This window comes from Marmota monax, unplaced genomic scaffold, assembly GCF_021218885.2.
Source record: "Marmota monax isolate L192 unplaced genomic scaffold, Marmota_monax_Labrador192_F-V1.1 WCK01_AAM20220418_F8-fsc00003, whole genome shotgun sequence".
Classification (NCBI taxonomy): domain Eukaryota; kingdom Metazoa; phylum Chordata; class Mammalia; order Rodentia; family Sciuridae; genus Marmota; species Marmota monax.
This window is the reverse complement of record NW_026694084.1, coordinates 9,868,002-9,887,443: the sequence shown is the minus strand read 5'-3', so window position 1 is coordinate 9,887,443 and position 19,442 is coordinate 9,868,002. Positions and strand designations below refer to the sequence as shown.

Below are 19,442 nucleotides of genomic sequence, written 5' to 3'. Positions count from 1 at the left end.
AGATGGCCGTTTCTGCTTGGATATAAAAGCTCTTTGTTGCACTCACACAAAAGCGTCCAAGACCCGCTTTTCCAGCAGGCCCTTTGGACAAATCGAAGGAAGCCAACTGAACTTCCAGAGGGGTCCCCAGAAGTCTGAGGCAACAGGAGGACCTCCAGGAGAGGGGGAACAACAGGCCTCCCGCCCCCAGCTACCAAAATCTGTCACTCTTCTAGTATTCGTCCTGGGAGCGGGCGCTGAGATCATTCGTAAGGGAGGAAGGAAACTACTTTACTATCAAGGCCCAAATGGGGCATTAAACATCCACGTTCTTGTAGGGTTTCTCCCCCTTAAACAGGGTAGAAACATAATCCGGGAAAGTCTGCATCCACCAAAAAAAGAAAAAAGAAAGAAAAAAAATACCAACAATAGCAACTTAAAAAAAAAAAAAAAAAAAAACATAACAAACCAGTTGCCATCAGCCCAAAGTGGTAGCAGCAGCAGCCGGCGCGTGTGATCCACTTACTTGTCCGACTCTTGTGACATGTTTGATCCAATGAACTCGCTCCCCTTTTCCTGGAGCCTCAGCCTCTGGTGAAACTGGACTTTCAAGTCTGTGCAGGTGAAGGTGTGTGAGAGCGCCCGAGATGGCAGAACAAGAGCTACAGGTAATTCTGCTTTTCCGTCCCCCCTCACCACTCTCGCTCGCTCGCCCGCTCGCGCCCTCACCTAGCCGGAAAGGTGGGATAAGGGGGGGCCCCTCACATGGGGCCCGAGCTCGGAGGCGGCCGGGCGGCGCGGAGTCCTCCTGGATCGTGGCAATGGGCAGACACAGAGCAGAAAGTGGCGGACTTGGGCGGCCACAGGTAACTTTCTCGCAAGGAGCTGAATTCTTTCACTAAAGGGTACAAGCCCGAGGGACGAGCTGCGCGGTGATTGGCTGCGGAGCTCCCTCAGGTGAGCTGCCATTGGCAGAGGCGCGCTCAGGTAAGGCCCTTCTCCAAGTGCAGGTAACTCACTCCGAAGTTGACCTGAGTGGAGCGGTGGCACGCTTGCAGCTCAGCGGCAGCCTGCGGGAGCTGAGGGTCAGTGCTTGGAACAGACTTTCAGCTACGTTGTACACCTTCCCCGAGGCCGGTTGGGGAGGTCGGGGGACTGGTGGGAGAGAAGGAACCGGGGGGAAAAAGCAGCACCTGCAAGCACTAGGGATTGTGGGTCAAACGGAAGGACGATGGAAAACTGAACTCAGAAATCCCATGCAAACCGGAATCAAATGGGCAACACACCACAAGGCATTCAGTACCCCACTGTAAAAGAAGTGTTTGCGGCAAAACAGTAAGGGACTAAAGTTACTTTTTTGTTAAGGCGGGAAAGAAACACAAAGTATGTGGAGTCTGTTGCGTAATTGCATTTTTAACATTCTTATCTACAACAAACACTTTTCGTATCCAGGTAGTTTACAGCTTTTCAAATAGGTGGACATCCTTTCATGAGCTGAGCTGATGAGGAATGGCGAGCTTTTGATAGAAAAAGGAGATTTGGTTGAATAGACACTTAACATGGTCCAGGAGCCCTTCTTTGATCTCAACTCTGCAGCCTGGGATTCCAGAGCTGCCAACAACCGCTGAATCCGTTCTATAACCCTGTTGTCATTTGACGTTTCCAGGCAGGCATCAACATTTACATTGTAATTCAATAGAAGCAGCTACTACAAAGGTTCTTTATCCTTGCAGTTTAATATGGTTGCTAGGGGAACAATGCAGGATGAAACTGGCTTTCTTGTGGTTCGGTTCCTCCTGGTTCGAACAACGCGAATTAGCAAAGGTGTAATTTATAACCGCTGCTACCGGAGTGAAGTATTTGTGGAAGTTCTGACGAGGATCTAGCCCATACACGTGGATTGTGAAAATAACGGAGGACATGGAAAGCTTACCATATTTTACTACAAGTTAATGCAAATGCTATCAGACTTGATACAACTTCTATTTTAATTTTTTATGGATCACAAATTCCTGAAAAAATTACATAATAAAACAAGGTTTGGTTGTTGCACGTTTTCATTCTCAGCAAATGAATTTCACAATTATATGTATATCCACACGTATACCTTTTAAACATAATATATTTTAACATATTTCAACACAAAACAACTCTACCTTCTTTATCTCCCTTTCAGATGATTCCGTTTTTCAGCTGTCTCTATTGTCATTTCCCTCCCTGTTTTGAAACAATTTATGCTGCTATCTCTTGACTTATTAATATAGAAGTTGTGCTTTGACCACCTGTTGCCTTGGGTAAGGATTTAGCCCTTTCACTCTACCCAGTTTCCCCTTCTAGCCATTTTCATAGTTTAGGGACTAAATAGCACAAACATCAGGGACAGCACAGCCAACTAGTGTACTATGCTTGTTTTCTTTCTTATAAAATATTTTGTCTGTTTGATCATATGCCTGGTATTTTTCTACAACTGATCTATCAAATGACCATCTAATTTATTTTTCAAGTGATCAAACAAGCAATTCTATCTTTCCTCCATCCTCCAGGACTGCGCTGTTGTGCTACAATGGAGATGAGTATCTCTGTGGATCGCTGCTCCATTGTCATTCAGGGATGCTCCTTAATTTGTTAGGTGAGAACTCCCTTTCTGCTTCTGGCGCCTTTTTGGTTTGTGCCTCATTTTCTATGGCACATGGTCCAATAACGGTCCAAGAAGGGTATAGAAGGTAAAATGTTGAATTCCTACATACTCAAAATGCCTTCAACTTTTACTTTTTGATGGAGAGTTTGACCAAGTGTAGAATCTTAAATTGAACTTTTTCGTTGATAATCCCATAAAAATTACTTTTTAAAAAGAATCTTCAAGTTTTCAGTATTACTGCTGAGAATTCCATTGTCATCCTGATTCCCATTCCTTTTGGAATTTTTCTTTCTGGAAACTTGCAGAATGATCTTTTTATGTCTAGTATTCTGAAATGTCATAATTATACGCCTTAATCCAGATGTTCTTTTGTTCATCATGCTGGTCACTCAATTGGACACTTTCAGTCTGGGAGCTTATATATAGTTCAGGACATTATTTTAAAATATTTCTTCAATAATTTCCTCTCAGGGGCTGGGGGTGTAGCTCAGTGGTAGAGCACTTGTCTAGCACATATGAGGCACTGGGTTCGATCCTCAGCACCACATAAAAAAATAAAGTATTGTATCCAACTACAACTAAAAAATTTTAATAATAATAATAATAATAATAATATCCTCTCAGGTCATCCTAGTAGTGTAATTAAACACATGAAGGCTCGGATTGCCTGAGTTCAAATCCTAACTGTACCATATGACCTTGGGCAAGTCACTTAGTTTTGCTGTGCTTCAGTTTCCTCATCTATAAAATGAGGATCATAATAGTAATTACCTTGATAATACATCTGAGTCTCTTCAAACAGTGTCAGACACATAGAAAGCTTTTAATGCTTGACTACACTTGTTATTTCTTTTCAAAACTCTTCTTAGTTGAATATTGGGTTTTCTGGGTTATCTTTTCTTCTTTTTAAGTACTGGAGAACTGAATCCAGGGTACTCTACCACTAAGCTACATTTCCAACAATTTTTATTTCTCTTTATTTTGAAACAATCTCACTAAGTTGCTCAGGCTGGCCTCAAACTTGGGATCCTCCTGCCAACAGGTGTGTGCTACTATGCTAGACTCCAATTACTCTTAGAATCTTCTTCCTCCTCCTCCTCCTCCTCCTCCTCCTCCTCCTCCTCCTGGACATTTGTCTTTTGTTCTATTTTGAAGGATATCTCCTTCTTTTACTTGCTATTGAAATTATCTCAGGTATTTTAAGCTTTCATTTTGTGTTTTCTGTTATCCTTTCAATATGATTCTGTGATTATGTCATAGATGCAATAATTCTGTTTTTAGTTATTATAGTTTTTATTCTGTTTCTTGCCTTGTTTTGGTTTCTTTCTTTCCCCCATGCATTTGTTTTGGTGACACCATAGTAGAGGTGTCACCAAAACTGCTGTCTATTCATAGGTAAGAATGAAGGTTGTAAGACCCTCTCCACATAACTCTGTGGGCATGGAGAAGTGCGCCTGCTCACTGGTGGGCTTGCATGTGCTGATCAAGCCTGCTTTTTCATAGGAAGATATCTCAAATATCAGAGACTAGATGTCTTTTCTATTGGGCTCTTCAGTTTCTCAAGAGAAATCTCCTACAGTCTCTTGCCTGAGGGGGCGGGGCGTTCACCTGGCTGCCAACATTCTGGAAGCCTTTCAGGGGAAGGGGCCCGGGCGAGCCACTGCTTACTGTACAGCTTTTCATGCTTCTTCCTTTCCTGCAGGGCTTTACTCCTGCCTTTCTTTGTGCCTGGTGGAAACGCCTCTCTCCTGTTTCTCCAGCTGGCTGCAAGAAACGAGGCAACAAGATCTGAGGGCATTTTTTCATAAGAGACTGAAGAGCCCAAAAGAAAAGACTTTCGGTCTCTGATATTTGGGATCTACTTGCAGGAAGAGACAGGCTTTCACCTGATCATCACCTAGCAGGTCCCCCAGTAAGCAAGCACACTCCCCTCCCCCACAGGGCTTCTGATGAGGTTCTTTTGACCACATTCTTACTTGTGAATGGAGAGTAAAATTTTGTGACTGCCAACTGTCGATGACTGCCGAAAGCTCTGATGGCAGAGGGCTCAATGACTCAATTGCCAGTATTTACCCAGACCCCTGACTTTTGCTCCTCACCTCTCCCTTATCCTTCTGCGATCCTGAGGTCTCTCATCAGCACCCCTCTATGATGATTTCTGGCATCTCCAAGCCCTAGATCACAGGGGTTTTGTAGGGCGACCAGGCTTTTTCTGTACTGACCTCTATGACCACTTTAGAGTATCACTTCTTCTATAATTTTAAACTAGTTTCCACCCCATCTTTGAGAATTGTGTTTAAGTACATCTCTTGCTGATGATTCTTCTTCATTCTCTTTGTCCCTTTGGATATGTCCTTTGATGTTCCTTTACTATTCTTTAGGAGGGAAATGAAGATAAACAAGTACAGGTCAATCTGTCTACATCATTCAGACTTCTATTTCCAATCTTATAAAAAAGCTTTTACCAAACTGTCCCAAAATCATTTGTGCAAAAAACACACATTGTTTATGGCTAAACTATTTCTTTCATTGGTTTATAGTGGTAAAGATTCCTTTCTTCTTCTCTACTATCTAATAACTCAACTTTGATTATGTGGCTTGATAGTCCCTTAATTGGCTAATTCTTGGTATATTGATTGATTAGACTCATGAATAAGGTTCTAGTGGATGATTTTGTATTTTCAGTCATGAAATTACCTCTGTTATTCAATTGTTTTGATTCCTTTGGCAGAGGAATTGTAAATAAATATGCAAGTTTCTGTCACATAGATCATGAGACTATGCTATTCTCTCTCCAATCATTTACATCCATAAATATTGAAGTTCAACAGTGGTTCCCAAAATGTGGTCCCTGGATGGACTGTCAGCAGATCACGTGGGAGCTTGTTAAGAATGCGAATTCACTAACTTGACCCAGGACCCACTGAATCAGAAACTCAAGGAAGTGAGCAGCAGCATGTATTTCTTAAAAAAAAAAAAAAAAAAACCCACCTGTGTAGTGATGCATGGTTGAGCTGGAGAAGCACAGTGATATGGTATTCTGACAGGATGAAGCAGCACATCTTTGGCCATTGGAAATCATTGTTCTCACATGAACATGGAGTTTTCTAGCAAACAATCAGGGGGTAAGTTGTGGATTTTACGTGTATGGATTATTCCATGCCTAGCCCAGTGATTTTATTTAATGGTTGATCACTGCTGTTATTTAGAACAGTTAGCACATTTAAAAACATGAGCCTGGAATCTTCCATAGTATGCATCATGATCTTAGGAGTTTCAGCACTGTCTGGAGTTTGATAGCTTTTTTAGGAGTCAGAAGCAAAACATGTTCACATAAAAGGTAGTAACAAGATAGTACCATTTTAAGGCTAAATTATTCTATGAGATTAAAATTTTATTTAAATTCTAGTGAGGAAAAGAATATCATTTATATTGTCACTTAAACAATGGTCTTTACCATCCATTAAGATGACTAATTCTATTTTCTTCAAGTAGAAAGTTTAGTATTTAATGCTAAACTATTGTCATTTTATTATGGTGAATTGTTTATAGTGAAAATTGGGGACATGAATGCCATTATGGGATATCTGGGCAGAAGAATCCAGTTTTAAAGAACTGCAGATCTAGTCAAATAAGTCTTCCTGCTGCTCCTTGTCCCACTATGTGTTCTACACAGGGCCACTGTAGCAGGTGCATCATCGAATCTACTGTGGGCCAGTAACAGGTGGTATCTCCTAGTTGTTTTGCACTATAAAAACACTATCTTGTTCAGTCAACTATTAACCCCAAGAAGGAATCTTTGGAAGAATAAGATATACCTGGATGCCTGGATTTGAAACTGGTGAAGGAGTTATAACTCAACCAGCTAAGTGTGCAATGGCAGTTCCCTTGAAGTTTGGAGCCACCTATTCAACCAGCAGTCAGCTGAGGTTTTCATATTTCTTCAAAAGAGCTAACGTCTCATTTGCTGGAGCTGACCTTGGTGACTCTTCAACCTCAGCCCAAGGCACCGTCCCTTCTCTGTGTTAGCAGGAGACAGAAGTGTATTCTAGTCAAATTGAAGCAGGAAGACTTCAGGCTTGTGGGCATCAGGAGAACCCTCAAGAGTGAGGCTTTGAATCAAGAGAGGAAGCAAAGATTGCAGCTCATCAGTGAGATACCATCTCCGAGCTTCCTCCACATAACCTTTGAGCCAGGACCCAAGGGTTCACCACCAGCACCACCATCACCATGTCTCTCTGCCTAAGGTAGGAGATCAGAGGGTCTTTCTCTGAATAAATTCCTAGAGAAAAGGTCTGCTGATATTGAAAGAGAAAGAAAGAAAAGAGAGAGAAAGAGAAAGAAGGAAGAGTGGGAAGAAAAAGAGTAGGAGAGACAGAGGAAAGGAAGAAAAAAGTGAGAAAAGAGGGAGGATGAGACCTCTCTATGAGATCTCCTTTCAACAAAGTTCATTGTCCCTAAGAGACCATCTGGCAGGCTTTTTATGCTATACTGTGAAATATAAGCATGAGGCCAGGGATCACCAATATTTGAGAAGCGCTTCCAGAATGTAGGCTCAAGACCAGAACAAAAGTCTAACAAAAAGGATAACTTTGAGGAAGATAGTACAGAGATGAGACAGAGCTCATATAATAAATACATTAGAAGATAAATTGCATCCACGGCTGGGGTTGTAGCTCAATGATAGAGTTCTTGCCTAGTTATACACCACAGGGTTAGAAGATAGAAGGAGGAAGCTACTGGTGATGTGTGGGTGGGAAGGAAGGGGAGGGTTGTGGAAGAAAGTTAAATCATCCTTAGCACAATAGCAAGTCACTTATTGCCTAAAACTCATCAATTGAAAGCTAGCCATGCTGGGCCCCTACCAGCTGGCTGCTCTGAGCATCCTAACTGTTCTGCTTACCCATCTCAGAAGCTTGAATGAGGAAGCCAGTTCACCTGGAATACAGCAGATGTTCCATAAGTTCTTATAGCATTTCTTTATTTGCTCAACCTTGCTGATGAAGATCTAGAAAAATGCATTCAGTTTTTCTCACTTAACAAAGGGATGGTCTGAAAGTTAGCAACACTAGCTTTGGTTCTGAAGCTCAGTGATATTGGCCTGGCATCTTGGAGATTGTGCTAGCATTTTCTCTGTGGGCCCAAGAGGGTGGCTTCAACTCTAGCCACTGTTTCCAGCAGCAGGGAAGAGGAAGGCGTGTCCCTGCCATTCATCAGGATAGTGATGACAGCAGTGACATTAGAAGCCTCAACAGACCCTCATCTGATGTCTCATGGGCCAGAACCAGGGCACACAATGACACCATGTGAAGCATGGCTGGCTTTCCCAAGCCCTGAGGTGGAGGCAGGCAAGAAAGGAAAAATTGGAAATACATTCTGGGTTAGCCCATTAGCTAATAATTTGGAAATATAGAAGTAAATGCTAGAATTTTTCAAAAAAAGCTAAAGTAATAAAAAAAAAGGTTTATCTCTTAGAACTAGAAAATGGGAAGGAACCAGGTATGGATTGCTGTATTTCTATAATATCAATGTTATTTTCACTACCATTACTCAATGTAATTATTTGACTAAAACTATATAGTTCACCCACAAATATATTTTAGACTTGTGTATACATATATATATATATGTATATACATATATGTATATGCAAATATATGTATTTATATTCACTTTTAATCGAAATAAAATTAGTCTAAGATATTACAGAACAACTTACAAACATATCAGGTTCTCTCTTGCCTGGGGTCTTTGTATTGGCAGATAAATCTCAAAACTCTTCCTCCCTCATCTAAGTAACTCCCAATTTTCCCATGGCTCAGTGCTCAATCGTCTCTCCCTCAGGGAGGGCTCTTCAGCTCTCCCATATTAAGGGGAGGTATACTGGGAAGATATATTTCTCCATTATTTATTCATGTAGCACAATGTTTCTCCTCTTAAAAGACTTACCACACTTGTCATTTCACATCTACTTGTGTAGTGTCTTGATCTACACTGGCCAGAGCTAGGTCATCTGGCCAGTGTAGATCAAGAGTGGAATCTGCCTTCCATGAGGTTAAGGAATATTCATTCAATATTTGGACAAACTAGATTATCTTAAGCAAGTGGGAGACTGACATTTGGTTTTAAAATCAACAGTGATTTCACAGTATTAACAGCTTCATGGTACAGGTGATAATTTTTTTTTTCACATTTCTCAAAGGACAACCCACCAATAGAATATTTATTTGAGTAATAAAAATGGAGCACTAACACAACTATACAGAAGTCAAATGTAGTAATGGTTGATTATCAAAGAAAAATAATAGCCTAAAATAGGTTATAATTGTGAGAATAGCAAGTAAAAAGGTTTTTTTCTATAACCTAAATGGGAATTTCCTAAACAATGGAAATGAAGGACTTGTTTGGTTGTTTTCAGTCTGGGCACTCCTCTCCTTTTTTTCTTTCCTCTAGTCTGTCTGTTTTAAAGGTAGAGTAGTTGAAAAGGACTCTTGAGTTTCCCCTCTGTTCTTTTTTTTTTTTTTTAGTTGCTCAAAACATTACAATGATCTTGACATATCATACATTTGATTCAAATGGGGTATGAATTCTTATTTTTCCACGTGTACAGATTGCAGGATCACATTGGTTATATAGCCACGTTTATACATACAGCCATGAGTACAGGTACAGGGTAGAAGGCATGTGCAGGAGGGTTTCTGAGGCCATGGATGATCTCCTTGTTGAAGGTTTCCAGGCTATAAACTGTTAATTTGCCAGGAAGAGAGCCCTATGATGTTGCTTAATGCAGGTGTCCTTCCTGGTTCTTGTGGTCAATTGCCATAAACCATCAGAGAGTATCTTGACAATCTCTGAGCCACTTATATATAGCTCCTTCTGGCTCCCATTGCGATGTTAGATATTAGAGATGCCCTCGGGTCTTACTCCTTAAGTCAGCTATTGGAAAAACCAATCGCAGATCAATATTTGTTCAAGTGTCAGAGAATTACACCAGGAAGGCAGGATCAAGGGGAACTTTTTTTTTAAAATTATTTTTCTTTCTTTTTTTTTTTCAGAGAGAGAGAATTTTAATATTTATTTTTTAGTTTTCGGCAGACATAACATCTTTGTTCGTATGTGGTGCTAAGGATTGAACCCAGGCCGCATGCATGCCAGGCGAGCGCGCTACGGCTTGAGCCACATCCCCAGCCCCTCAAGGGGAACTTTTGAAGGCTGCCTGCTGAATATATATATAGTTTTCAAAGTTAAAGCGAAAACAGAAACAAACCTGTTTTGAATACAACTTATCAAAAAGACTTGTGAAAATAAAATATATAGAAGCCGAGAGAATGGGTAAATTAGAAGGGAAACAAAAGTGAAGGGAAAGAAAGGTCTTAGTGTGGAATTTGCAGGCTTGGAATCTGGGAGAAAGCACTGGTGAGTCACCAGCTACCTGGGTTGTCCCAGGCAAATGCAAAATGAGTCCTTAGCCAGGATCTATCTAGCCTCCCCACCCCTGCTCTCCCCGCTGCAGGCAACTCAGTCGCTTGAAGGGAAGACTGCCTGTCCCTAAGAGGGGCCTAGACCCTCCCTGACACAGATTTCATGATATAGGCAGCCACCTCCCCCAAACAACCTTAGAAACTCATGGTTGTTTCTGATGATAGGCAAACTGGCAGCCCTTGGGGGATGGGGGATGGGAGGAATTCAGTCCAAGAATGTATTTTGTTGATATGCTCAGTGATTAAAACAATACAAAACAAAAACCGAAGACTGTATTTTTTAAAAATATTTATTTATTTATTAGGTGTAGATGGACACAACACAATGCCTTTTTTATTTTTTATTTTTTTAGAGAGAGAGAGGAGAGAGAGAATTTTTTAATATCTATTTTTCAGTTTTCTGTGGACACAACAGCTTTATTTTTTTTATTTTTTATGTGGTGCTGAGGATCAAACCCAGCGCCCCGCGCATGCCAGTCGAGCGCGTTACCGCTTGAGCCACGTCCCCAGCCCCGAATACAGTATTTTTAAAGTAAAATTTCCCATGAAAATTGATTTCATCTTCTTAAAAAAAAAATGATCTGGCAACACAGGGCCCTAATGGCAAAAATGGCCCTAGGCAAAGGTGTCTCTTATTTGTTCAGTTTCTGCCAAACTTTGCATCTCTACCATCCTCAGGCTGAGTGGCAGTTCTTATTAATCATCAATCTTCTACTATTTTTCTAACATTTTTTCCCACACCCACGTCTTTATCATTAATGTAGAAAAAAGTTCAGACAAAAAATTTAAAGAGATCCTATTTCTCTATAGAAATTAAGAATATTGTTCGGTGTTTGTTATGTAAAGAATGACTGACTTTAAAGGCCACATATTGTCTTTGGAAATCAAATGAAGAACTAGGATAAATGAAACAATACAGGATGAAAACATTACCAAACTGAAAATGAGGATGGAGTTTGTTTTTGTACCTGAATAAAATGAAGTTGCTGCAATAATGTAGTGAGGAATTTGATGCCAGGGCATTTAAAGCTGTTACAGACGGAGGGCTTATAACAGCATCTATTGAATGTAGCAAAGGAGATTTTCCCTGATCAGCACAGGGAACCAACTAAATGTGCTGAACACAGGGCTGGAAAAAGGGAGGAGCAGTTTGTTGAGGTCTCCAAGGAGGACACCAATGAACTGCATCTTTTTTCCAACCTAAGTTCTTAACAGGGCAAGAAACAGAGGTTGAAGATGGAGGCCAAAATGTCACCTTTTCCATTGAGAGAGGCACCACTGAGAATGCAATTTGATGGAAGAGCAAGCCACTTGGAGCCTGCAGACTGAATTCCAGGTTCCAACCCCACCCATGCTCAGGCCTACAGACTAAACCCTCCAGCAGATTTTGTTCAAGAGAATGAAGTTGAAAGCAAGAAGCCAAACAAACATACCCAGTTTATCTTCCCAAATTTTCAAATCAGGTAAGCCACTGGCAAACCACCAACGATGGTATTCTCTTGAGGAAAAGGCAGGTATAAACACCACCCTCCAGTTAGCTCTTATTGAATGGCGTTAACGAGGATTTAGATGGGACCAAATAATTCTTAGATGTGCCGACCATGACAGGAAAAGGTTGGGTAAAACTCATGAAATGTGACCATTGCTGGTGCTCCTGTGGAGGACAGCATCAATGTCTGATTGCTTGAAATCCTAATTTATGGTGGAAATCTGCTCTGTATTCATGGAACATACAAATGGAAGTGATTATATGCAGTACAATGTGGCATCCCAAGGGAAATATGCCAACATTGGAATCCTAATTCTGTAAGGATCTTGGGAATAGTTACCCTAAATATAAAAAACAGGTACCTACATTCACATAGCTGCTTTCCATTATAAATAGAATTAAACTAATCCCACAGGTTTCATTGCTAAGTTTGGAGCAGCACAGTATAATATGCAAGACCCCAGATACAGCACTATAGTGCGTAAGGAAAGGAGGGCAGATGTCCTATGGTCCTAAACAAAAGAGGAATGAAACACCACCTCATCTGGGCATCCTTAAAAGACCCCTCTCACATCAAGAGAGTAGGTCATTCTCTGGACTGGGTTCCCACAGCACTTGGAACTTTTGTTTGATCCAGTTAGCATTCTGCATTGCAAATACAGAAACCCACTTGAGCTGGTTACAAGTGGAATCACATTATAAGGATCCAGGGTGTCCCACAGAATCCAAAGACACACTTGCAGGCAGCCCTCAAAGAGGGCTGCTGCCAGGGGCTGTCACAGGGGCTGTCACAGGGCCCGGAGCACCCTCCTGCTGCCTCTTCCTGGGCTTCTCTCTGACCAGGCCCTTCCTTCTTTCTTGGCAATCTGCTTTGCTCTGCTTTTGAGTCCACTGTGTAAGCCACGTGGAGAAAACTCTCAGCCATTCTCTCTCCCCCTGTCTTCCTCTGCCACTCCTCTTGCCCTACTCCCCTTCCAAAAGCCTAGGAGAAAAAAATCGGATTGGCCTAGGTTAGGTCAGCTGTTCATCCGTGGGCCAGTCTGCAGCTTCCAGGCAGGCAGGCAGGCTCAAGTAGAAACAGCTATCCCTTCCTGCCTCTTCTCCAGCACCCACCATCAATTTAGAAGGATCAGACTGACAATCCAATAGGTGTCCACTAAAACATGGTGTACAAGTGTACTGATAATTCTCCAGGCTGAAAACACACAAGCACACACACTGCTATGGAGCTGTGTCCCTCAGGATTTTTTTCAGTTACAATTAGAAGAAATGAATTCTGACAACCTATACCAGGACCAGATTTCAATGGAAAGATTTGGGCAGCTGACAGACTCAAAGGGAAATCTGAACATCTGGGTTCAGGAAGGGCAGAAGCTGGTCTGCTCCTGACTGTTAGGTAGTCAGCATTAGTTGAGGTCAACTCAGGGCACTGTCATGCCTTGTGCTGCCCCTTAGCTCAAGACTTAGGCCATATCCCAGGGAGAAGCCATCAGAGTGTGTTAGCTCTGGGTCAAATGGCCCATGCCATCCCATTGGTGGGTCTGTCCGTGCTGACCCACTATGCCATGTGCTGTTTCCAGAGATGAGCTGGCTATGTCCAGTGAGACACCTGTACCCTGAGGAGCTATTAGCACATTCTCTGGAGGTAAGTAAATTCTCACTAATTAGTCTACTCTGCAAGCAAGGATCATTCAGGACCACAAAGAAATACTAAGTTCACTTAGGTAGATGATTTAATTAATTAATTTATTTATTCATTCAGTGGTACCAGGGATCAAACCTAGTACATGCTAGGCAAACTCTCCACCACTGAACTACATCCCCAGCACTTTTTATTTTATTTTCAGGCAGGATCTCTCTAAGTTGCCCAGGCTGGCCTTGAATTTCTGATCCTGCTGCTTCAAACTCTTAAGTCACTGAGATTTCAGGTGTGTGTCACTGTGCCTGGAGATTTTTTTAAATGTATATTTTTATACTTCTCATAATTGTTTCATTAAGTTCTTGTATCAGAATTTGATGTAACCATGTGAGATATTGACTGCCACCTGAGACCTTGTTTTTAATGGCATGAATACCTGCTTCGGTAAAATTTAACAAATTTTAAAATCGCTTACCTTTCTGTGGAAATGCAAAGCACATGAAAATAGGTCAAGTGTTTCCTTTGTAATCTCTTTAATTATAAAATCTCTAGGGTTTTGTTGTTGTTGTTGTTGCTTTTGCATTTCATTTACCATTAACATTCTCATGCTTTCATTATTTTCATGCCCCAAAACAATTATTTTCTTTGGGGTCACTTTCTGGAATTTTGCTGTGTCTTAGTCTGGAGAAATTGAAGGGTGGAATCCAAACAAAACTGTGTTTACTTTTTCCACACTTCAGGAACCGGAGTAAATTCAGTCCCCAGAACCCTAGGGGGGGAGGAAAAAGAAAAAAAGACTTTTCTTTGTACGCAACTGAAATTAGCAAAGAAGGCTTTATTTACACTGCACATTAGCATCCTAATTAAAAGGGTAAGGCAATACATAGATAATGATAGATAATTGCCCTTGACAGCAGTTATTGATGAGATATGGTAATCACTTGGCCAAAGGCATTTTCATGCTAATAGAGTCGAATTCTATGAGCTGCCCCAATTTTTATAGAAGGACCATTACATCTGGGCAGAAGATTTTCCAGAAGTCTCCTTTTCCAGTACTTCACCTGGGTTCCAAGGAGTATAGTCATCCTTCTTTATCCACAAGGGAATTGTTCCAGGACACCCTCCCCCCACCCCATGTCCTCCACAGATACTAAAATCAAAGGATGCTTCAGTCCTTTATGTAAAATGGCTTAATATTTGCATACCACCTACACACATCCTCTTGTATGTTTTAAGTCATCTCTAGATGATTTGTAATGATCCATACAATGTCAATGCTGTAAATAGCCATACTGTGTCGTTCAGGAATAACAAGGGGAAAAAAGTCTGCACATGTTCAGCATGGACAATTTTTTTCCCCAAAACATTTTTGATCCACAGCTGGTTGAATAGCTAGGTGCAGAACCTATGGACATAAGGAGTGACTCTACCATTTTCTCTCAGGTACCTCTTGCTTAATTGGATTGGCTTCAGGAAAGGGAGAGAGCCCAAGCAGCCTTGGCCTGTCCCGGGCTGAGGCTGGAGGCTGTGGTCAGTCTGTCTAGCCTGCCCACCTCTGTTGTCTCACCTTTGTATCCTCCTTTCCACTTGTCAGCTCCTAATGTGGGACACTGCTGTTGAGCTCTGGTTTTATGCCTAGGTGAGTGTTCAACAGTTTATTTTGATGACTTGCTTTTGGATTCAGATTTAATAAATCCAAAGATGGTGGGCTGAGGTTGTGGCTCAGAGCGCTTGCCTAGCACGTGTGAAGTGCTGGGTTAGATCCTCAGCACCACCTAAAAGTAAATAAGTAAAATAAAGGTGTGGTGTCCAACTACAACTAATATATATATTAGTTGTAGTTGGACACAGAGAGGAATTGCCTTCTTAGAAGTCAAGAAAAAGAAAAAATGAATCCAATCAAGTTTCTACTGGCAGATGGATACTGCTGTAAATCAAGCAGGACTTCTCCCTTCCATATTATGTTGGAGCATATGCAATTGCTATTTAACCACTTTAAACATTACTGTTTTTTTTTAATTGTGGTACAATTTTTAGTTGTACAGGTTAGTGGTATTAAACACATTCATAATGTGTGATTATCTCTACCATTCATCTCATACCTCTTTTTAATTTTCCCAAATGGAAATTCTGTACCCATTAGATATTGACTCACATTTCTCCCTCACCAACCCCCCACCCAGCAACTCCCATTTTATGTATTTTTGATTTTTGATTTTTTGTGTGTGGTTTTAACTACTCTATCTACTGTAAGAGGAATGATATATTTAGTTTTTTTTTTTTGGGGGGGGGTTGTGCACATGTGTGTGTGTGTGTGTGTGTGTGTGTATGTAGCTTATTTCACTCAGTATAATGTCCTCAAGGTTGATCCAGGTAGCACATGTCATAACTTCCTTTATAAAGCTGAATAGTTTTCCATCGTATGTATACACTGCATTTAGCTCTTTCATTCTTTTGTTGATATACACACAGGTTGCTCCTATGTTTTAGCTATTGGGAATAATGCTACTGAACATGAGTGTACAAATGAGTCTCTTTGAGACTCTCCTTTCAATTTTTTTTTTCATATATACTCAGAAGTGGAATTGCTGCATCAAATGGTGATTCCATTTTTAATTTTTTGAGAAACCCCATACTGTTTCCCAGCAGCTACACTATTTTACATTCCCACCAATGGTGCACAGGGTTCCAATTTCTCCATATCCTCACCAACATCTGACTTTTGTTTTTTCAGTAGTGACCACCCCTGGATATTAAGTGGTATCTCATTGCTTTGATTTGCATCTCTTTAGTGATTAATGGTGGTGAACATCTTTACATGTGCTTATTGACCATTTGTAGATCTTCTTTGTAGAAATGTCTATTCAAGTCCCCTGCCTGTAGATTGCATTGTCTGTTTTTTTGTTGTTATTGCCTAGTTTTAAGATTTCTCTATATATTCTGGTTATTGATACCTTATCCTATGTATGATTTGCAAATAGTTCTCCCTCATGTGGATTGCCTTTAACTCTGTCGAAAGCTTCTTCTGATGAATAAAATTTAAAATTTCTCAGAAAGTCTGACTTGTCTGTTTTTTTTCTCTTGTTGCTGTGCCATTGATTTCCATACCCCCCCCCCCAATCACTACTGAAACCAATTTCTGTGAAGTTTTTGCCCTGTATTTTCTTCTAAAAGTTTTATGGCTTAAATCTTACATTCGGGTATTTGGCGCATTTTGGGTTCATTTTCTGTATAGTATTGGGCTAGGGTCCAACTTTGGTCTTTTGCATGAAGATATTCAGTTTTCCTGGCACCATCTGCTAAAAAAACTATCCCTTCCCATTGGATGATCTCAGCCCCCTTGCCAATTATCTCCTCGTCATATGTCTGGACTGTTTATTCTGTCCCATTGGTTTATGGGTCTATCTTTATGTTAATACCCCTCTGTTTTGATTACTGTAACTTGGTGGTAAGTTTTGAAGCCAGAAAGTATGAGTCTTCCAACCTGTTTTTGGCAAATTGGGGCCGCTTGAGATTCCAAATGAATTTCAGCAACGTTGTTTCTATTTCTGCATGTGTTTAACCATTTTTTTTATTTTTGAAATCTGAAATTTTATGTGATTCAATGTAATAGTTGAACTCTGTGGTGACAGTGGGGTGAGTTAAGCAGAAGGAGGGGGGAACTGATTTGTTTTTTGAACACAAGCATATGAAGTCATTGAGCACATGGCTCAGAAGATATTTGTTCATCCTAATTAGAATAAGGTAGACTCCATGTATGTATGTCAAAATACATTCTACTGGTGGGTATAACTAAAAAAAATTATTTTAAAAAATAAAAGAAGGTATTCATTAACCAAATAAATAAGCAGTGGCATAAAATATACATAAAATATAAGTAGGATGTAGTAACATCTTGCAGAGTGCTTATATATGTAAGCCCTTTTATGTAAGAAATATATATGAAATATATATGATAAGTGAGCATAAATGTCTGCTATGTGGTAGCAACTCCATAGATGTCAGAAAACCTCTGAGACTGAGGCTCAAAGAGGTGAAATAACATACCCAACAATAAATAGCTAATAAGCAGTGGAGACAAACTTGAGTGTATTTGGTTGAATTCAAAACTAAGCAAGGTGCGGCGGTGCACCATGATGCCAGCCACTCAGAGGCTGAGGCAGGAGGCTCACATATCCCAGACCAGCCTCAGCAAGCACATTCTAAGCAAGGGTTCTTCCACTGAGTTACCTCCCCAGCCCTCTGTTCTGCTTTTATAGCTGTATTTAAGTTCATTTAAATTTAAGTTCATTTCATTACACTTCAGTCTTCATAGCCCCTTCTGTTCTGCATAACCCCTAAAGTCCCCCACCATTCACCTCCAATTTTTAATCACATTTACCAGTGAAGTCTCTGAGGTGGTCATCTGGATCTGGGCCTCTGCAATCAGAAACAAGGGCAAAGAACTTGCCTCAACTAGGGGGCTACTGGCATCTGCTCAGCACCCTCACCAGCCCCACAAAATGTGCCATGTGACTGCTGTGAGGTGACAGGCACACAATTCTGCACTTGTGCTCTGCTTCCCACTCCAGGGAGGAGGAAAGAAGAGCAGCATTTGCTGAGGTGCCTTTTGTGAGCCAGCCACCACACTAAGACCCTCACTTATATTTTTTCTTGTGCTGTTCATCAGAGTCCGTGGTTATCCTTATTCAAATGTGAAAACAGAACTCACCAACACAAGGACCACAATGCATTTCAAACCTGCCCTCTCTTGTTCCAGAGCCCTGGAGATCTAAGATGGACTGGAATCATATCATCATATCCCCAAGGAGGAACATAAGAACAGCCAGAGGAGAGATGCAAGACTGAAATATCAGAAGATAGGCCACGGCTTACTCTTCCTTCTGGTTATAAAATGTCATCAGGTTGAAATTGTTTAGAGATTCCCAAGTGCTTACTGAGGCCCCACGGTGGGGAGTGGGGGTCTGTCTGCCACAACTGCCCTGTCACTGTGAATCAGGAGAGAGGAGCAGGAAGATGCAGTGCCTGGTAAAACCTCTCTTCAGGAAAGAGGGAATCAGAAAATGATGGGCCAAAAGAAGGGTAGAGAAGGAGGTTGTGTGGCACAGAGACCAACAGCAAGGATTCTAGAGCCAGGTTTGAAATATGCCTCCACTGCTGTGTGCTGTGTGATCTCAGAAAAGTTATATCCCCTCTTTGTGGCTTCATTTCCCCATCTACATAAAATAAAATTAATAAAGTTGACCTCATTGGATCCAAAATAACAGGGATTTAAATGGCTGTTTTTGTAAGGGGCCTAGCATGTATTAAGACTTTACTAAACCTTTGGTTCTCTATCTTCCTCCTAGGGATTAGAGAAAGCAACAAGCACTTTGTTTAAATGCATATAAAAAGGTTTCAGGCAGCTTCTTAACAATGAGGATCTTTGTTGGTGAATATGCAAATGAAAAATAAAGAGAGGTTAAGAAACCTTGGCCAGAGGATCCCTATCTCTGCTTACAATCTGGCTAATCACCAGAGTTTTCCACCTGGGAAAATGGCTGAGGCTCCTGATTAGGCCACTCTGTCTCTGATGGGGGTGAGCCTGCCCCCTCCCTGACTCCAGCCCATGCTGGGCTCAAAAGGGTCATGGGGTGGGGAGCTCTCACCTCTCAGGGCTCTCTTTGTCATTCGAAGATGGGCCAAACCTTAGATGGAAGAGGAGGAAGGGAAGTATGGGGGTGTTACAGTTGAATCTTCTGTATGCTGTGAAATGTGCAGAAACAAGAGGTCTATAGGAATAAAAATCACAGATGTCAAAATCTAAGGCCATCATTTGACAGACATCCTTTCATCAGTATCAAGATGATCCCAGCTATGACTCACAGAGAAATTCAATGTTCCTAGCACACACTTAGTTTTTTATTTCAAAGTATAAGAATTATTTTAATTATTTTTTCCATTTGTAATTGCTTTTTTTTTTTTTTTTTGGATCCTGATGCCTTAGTCTCTGTTCATTGCTGCTTCTCAGAGAGCTTACATTAATGCACTGGCACATTGGATCTAACCTGTGTCCCTGCCTCCTTCAGTTTAGTGTTAATCCTGTGCCTTGATTGCCTGCATCACCCAGCCCTGGGTGTTCTGCTTTCCCTCTCCTGTTCCTGAAGGCAAACATCACAAATGAGCCCTTTAACCCCCGCCCCCTGCTTTCTTCAGCTCTATTTGATACCTAGGCTC

The 19,442-nt window shown here is 41.1% G+C and overlaps 1 protein-coding gene and 1 long non-coding RNA gene across 5 annotated transcripts in view; one reads left to right on the top strand and one right to left on the bottom strand.

The window, feature by feature from the left end:
- Positions 1-863, bottom strand: part of Grhl2 (grainyhead like transcription factor 2) — a 148,214-nt gene extending 147,351 nt beyond the window's left edge. For 2 of the 3 annotated variants that reach the window (XM_046464789.2, XM_046464790.2), the window contains exon 1: positions 506-863. In XM_046464789.2, coding sequence (XP_046320745.1) covers positions 506-525 — 20 coding nt within the window. In that variant the 5' untranslated portion in view covers positions 526-863. The remainder of the gene's footprint in view (positions 1-505) is intronic. The other variant, XM_046464791.2, reaches the window with a different exon arrangement.
- LOC124106916 (uncharacterized) lies at positions 466-18,490 on the top strand. 2 transcript variants are annotated; one of them, XR_009228667.1, is made up of 3 exons: positions 466-845; positions 11,304-11,561; positions 17,986-18,490. It is a non-coding gene; the product is annotated as an uncharacterized LOC124106916 (long non-coding RNA). The 2 variants fall into 2 exon arrangements; XR_006856230.2 differs by having other exon boundaries at positions 467-647.
- The last annotated feature ends 952 nt before the right edge of the window (positions 18,491-19,442 follow it).